The 4,393-nt window shown below is 39.2% G+C and overlaps 1 protein-coding gene across 2 annotated transcripts; it reads left to right on the forward strand.

Annotated features, from left to right (window-relative positions):
• Positions 1-590: 590 nt before the first annotated feature.
• On the forward strand, positions 591-3,975 carry LOC126367581 (NKAP family protein-like). Of its 2 annotated transcripts, none has more exons than XM_050011166.1 (6): positions 591-1,166; positions 1,245-1,410; positions 1,490-1,552; positions 1,915-2,065; positions 2,388-2,541; positions 2,739-3,975. In XM_050011166.1, the coding sequence occupies exons 1-6, from the start codon at positions 1,053-1,055 to the stop codon at positions 3,870-3,872; spliced, it is 1,782 nt and encodes a 593-aa protein (XP_049867123.1). In that variant the 5' UTR covers positions 591-1,052; the 3' UTR covers positions 3,873-3,975. The 2 variants fall into 2 exon arrangements, with proteins under 2 accessions (XP_049867123.1, XP_049867124.1); XM_050011167.1 differs by having other exon boundaries at positions 1,915-2,053.
• Positions 3,976-4,393: the final 418 nt, after the last annotated feature.

Here is a 4,393-nt window from a genome sequence, read left to right on the forward strand (position 1 = left end):
GAGGAGCGGCTGTCAAAATACAGAGTTGCTAGATCTAAAATAACCAATTCTACCATTTATAATTTCATGGTAAATTTTTTTGGCTGAAAGTTATAAAATTATCGGCTTTTTGGCGGGAGGCGGGAACGGGACAGTTGCTTTCTTCATTGAATAATCTAAATAATTAATACGAAGTGGTGTTTTGTGGTTAATGATCGCATTAAGTTAGTCGGAAGACATTCGCGAGTGTTATTATATTGGAGTATTCAATAAACAAAGTGTATCTGCCTATTTTCGCTTCGTGTCAGGAAGCCGCTTCATAACTCAAAAGTTTATGCGGACTTTTGAGTTAATTCGTTTGGGGTTCGGAGTAGGAGTCTACTCCGAGGGTGGGGGCTTAGGTTTCATCATCATCACCTTTCATCATTTCATTAATCATCAAGAAAAAAAATACGTCAGACATGGCTGTATGGGCATAGTTCCCTTTGCCTTACCCTTCGGGGAAAACCAAACCCAAAAAAAATTATAAAATTATCATTTTTGAACGAGACGTAAAAAGTCAAATTACCAGCTGATTACTTACAGTATCTCTTACTAGTCTGTGGGCTTTTTCGGCGGGAAACGGGAACGGGACAGTTGCTTTCTTCATTGAGTAATCTAAATAATTAATACGAAGTGGTGTTTTGTGGTTAATGATCGCATTAAGTTAGTCAGAAGACATTTGCGAGTGTTATTATATTGGAGTATTCAATAAACAAAGTGTATCTGCCTATTTTCGCTTCGTGTCGGGAAGCCGCTTCATAGCTCAAAAGTTTATGCGGACTTTTGAGTTAATTCGTTTGGGGTTCGGAGTAGGAGTCTACTCCGAGGGTGGGGGCTTAGGTTTCATCATCATCACCTTTCATCATTTCATTAATCATCAAGAAAAAAAATACGTAAGACATGGCTGTATGGGCATAGTTCCCTTTGCCTTACCCTTCGGGGAAAACCAAACCAAACCTATGGCAATTGTCGCATTGTATTTTAGGATTTTCTGTGTTCGGTTTGTGGCTTTTTTATAAGCAAAATTAAAAATGTCAACGAGAGAGACGGATTTGTCGCATTTACACTCGTACATTGAAGGAATGGATAAAGAAATAACTATGATATTACAAAGTTTGCAATGGGACCAAAAACATTTGTTAGAGGTTTGTTGTCGACTTATTTCAGTATTTTAATACTGCCTGGAGCTTTTTCATAATTTAAAGTCTTATTTATAACTTCAGGGCATACCCTTAGTGGCTTGTAAACATGATTCGACTCATAAGGTGCCCCCAGACAAGAAAGAAGATCATGAGATTGATTGTTTATTGAGAAGTCAGGGTTACAGTAAAGAAGATATTCTGCTGCCAGAAGTCATTGATTCTTCGGTTCACACACTTGTTAAACTTAGTAAGAGACCTTTATTTAGTCATTGTAATACTTACATGTGAGTTCATACATAACCCTGTTCATTTGTTTTCTTTTTCAGGCAAGAATGATATTGACCACTTAATACACTCTGCGGCCCTATCTGATCCATTATTCAAAACAGGTATATTGTATTTGTAAATAAAACAGTATAAACTTGTTTTATTTTAATAATATATATTTATTACAGTTGTTCTCATTTCCAGTTACAAAATTATTGTGTGCGTACATGGCTGCAATGATTTGAATGTGCGCTTATCTGTATCCTTTATTAATAATATTAGTGCTGTTAGTGAAAATCATAGTTTTATGATATCGAAAAGAAAACATTTGTTTGTATGTAAACTTATAAATTAATTTGGGTTATAAGTTGTAAAAGTTTGAGCCAAATCTTTTAATTATTATAATTTTACAATTGCTTTATAAGTTGAAATATTTATTATTAAAATTATGAACTAATGGGTAAGTTTCCTTGACTGGTACAAGGTTCCGGGTCAGAGCATCCACCCCTGACGGCGGAGCGCTTGCAGGCGGCGTACTCAGCAGACGAGCGCCGCGTCATCCACGACGCCGTGGTCGGCGCTATGCCCGACAGCTGGCACGGCGAGGACATCCTGCTGCCGAGGTGTGCACTCTGGTATAATAATAATAATTATTATTTCCAAAAAGATTTGTACTAGTGTGTAACGGTGTACTTAGATTAAACAAAGGACTAATAAATACTACTTTATAACAAGTTAATAACATTGAGCGCGTGCAGGAGTTGTATTTGGCGGACGAGCGCCGCGCCATCCACGACGCCGGTGCTGGTTTACATTCAGGGACCTGGAAGTTATAAATTATCGAACTGAAAGAATCAGAAATCCGCCGACTATCTATCAGAGATAAATCGATAGGAAATTCGTTGGCTTAAAAATACATTTGCTAGGAATGTTTAGACTCGTTCTTCGTCTTTTTAGCGAGGGTGGCGAGGGCGAGGGTGTCCGCCGGCGCAAATCTAAGCTGGAAGTGCTGGCGGAGCTGCGCGACATGCGTCGCCGGCGCGTGCGCTACCGCGGCGCCACGGCCAACAGGAACTATTCGCACGTCATCAGGGACCTCATCAAGACGCAGGTTCGTGTAAACCTTATGATAAGTTTAGTATCAAGGTTACTATTGACATCAACGCAAGGATGATCAAATCATCATCATCAGCCGTAAGACGCCCACTGCTTGGCATAGACCTCCCCCAAGGATCTCCACGACGATCGGTCCTGCGCTGCCCGTATTCAGCAATCAAATTAACCACAAAAAGCTATTTCTATTTACAGATGGAAGTGTACACTGGCGTGCAAGGTGATGATATGCCTGCAACTTCTACTGCAGAAAGTAATAGACACCTACCAATAGATTGTGAACAGCAACATAATAAAGACATAAACAAAGATAACAATATATCTAGAGAAAGATACAGAAATAATAAAGACAATTACAGAGGAACCAAACGCAATGAAAAACGAACAGAACGAAGTCGTTCAAATGAAAGATATAGATATGACGAACAACGTCGTCGTACAAAAATTACGCTTAAAGATAGGTATTCCAACGTTCACGACAGAGACCAGCGTGACAACACAAGTGAGACATTTATCAAGATTGAAAGTAGTGAAATCGAAATTAAAAGAGAAATAGGTGAATACACGGAGTATGGAGATAAAAGTGCAAAAGACAAAGGACACAGAGATGGTTATAATAACGGAGATGCAAAATGTAAAACTAATCAATACGGTGCTGGTGGTTCCGGTTCTACGAAAAGACATCGAGAACAGAATTTTACAGGTGATGGATATAGGAATGAGAAAGTTCACAACAGTAATAAATACGAAAATAGTGATAACTCTGCCAGGAGGAGGTACCACCGGCACCGCGATGATAGGACTGATTCCGACAGTGGAGTTATCAGAACTATCAAAATTGAAAGACATGAAGATTGTGGTGCATCTAGAAAACATAGTGAATACAATGCTTCCAATAGCGGAAATGAAAAAGGATTTGAAAATCATAAGTTTAACGAAAAAGCAAGTTCCTCTAGCAAGAGACACCATGAACGCAGAGATTATAACAACGTTGGGAATGAAAGAGCACGTACAACTAACAAATATGGCGAGAGTGAAGGAAAGCGATATCGCGAAGACAGTGACAGAGATATTCATTCTGATTCCTCGAGGACAACACATTCTAGCTATCGCCATGATTACGATCATAAGAGAACTCACAAGAGTCACAAGCATAAAGACAGTTCTGACTCTTCTGCAATGAGACAAAACGGACACAGTGGTGATTACAGATATGAGAGAAGTCACAGAACAGAGAAGCACGACGGTTCAAGTTCTTCTAAGAATGTTCATCGCGATCGTAGCAAAGATCGACCAAAAGAAAGATACGAATACAAACACCTGAGATAGATAGATACCGCCTACGTCGTAAAACATGAAGACGAACTTTCATATGCATGGACATGAAACGTAGGCGACATTCGTGACTGTAATAAAGCTTTTTCTAAGAAAATGTCTTGTTATTCAACCGTTTCTCTTAATTGTGGGGGCAGGGAACTCATTTGCGCGAAGATGGCGGCTCGCGCACCGAGCTGTCCGTATAAATTAGTGAAATATGAAAAGTAAATCACCTGCGTCTCGCGGGTATAATAATATAACCGAAGCAGTGCAGGCTTGCGCGCGCGCAGCCGTGAAGATTGAAATCTTGCCGTTACTAATACGTCTGTTGTACTATTATGACGTACGCATTAAAGTTCGGAAAAAATATGATGTCATAGTACTAACGGCAGATTGTACCTATTCGTCGACAGAGTTTTACTCACATTTTACCTAAACAGACTCAGCTGCTTTTCTTTACACAACATTAGAAAATAATGAAATTACCTTTACTTTGTTACACAGCCATAACTGTGGCAATTATTCATAATTGC

The sequence above is a fragment of the Pectinophora gossypiella genome, chromosome 6 (assembly GCF_024362695.1).
Source record: "Pectinophora gossypiella chromosome 6, ilPecGoss1.1, whole genome shotgun sequence".
Classification (NCBI taxonomy): Eukaryota; Metazoa; Arthropoda; class Insecta; order Lepidoptera; family Gelechiidae; genus Pectinophora; species Pectinophora gossypiella.

What these genes read in the sequence shown, in the direction of transcription:
- LOC126367581 (XM_050011166.1), top strand. Translation starts at nt 1,053, where the DNA reads ATGTCAACGAGAGAGACGGATTTGTCGCATTTACACTCGTACATTGAA. An exon ending in ACCAAAAACATTTGTTAGAG is followed by an intron (nt 1,167 to 1,244) that starts GTTTGTTGTCGA and finishes TTATAACTTCAG; the next exon opens with GGCATACCCTTAGTGGCTTG. An exon ending in TCACACACTTGTTAAACTTA is followed by an intron (nt 1,411 to 1,489) that starts GTAAGAGACCTT and finishes TTTCTTTTTCAG; the next exon opens with GCAAGAATGATATTGACCAC.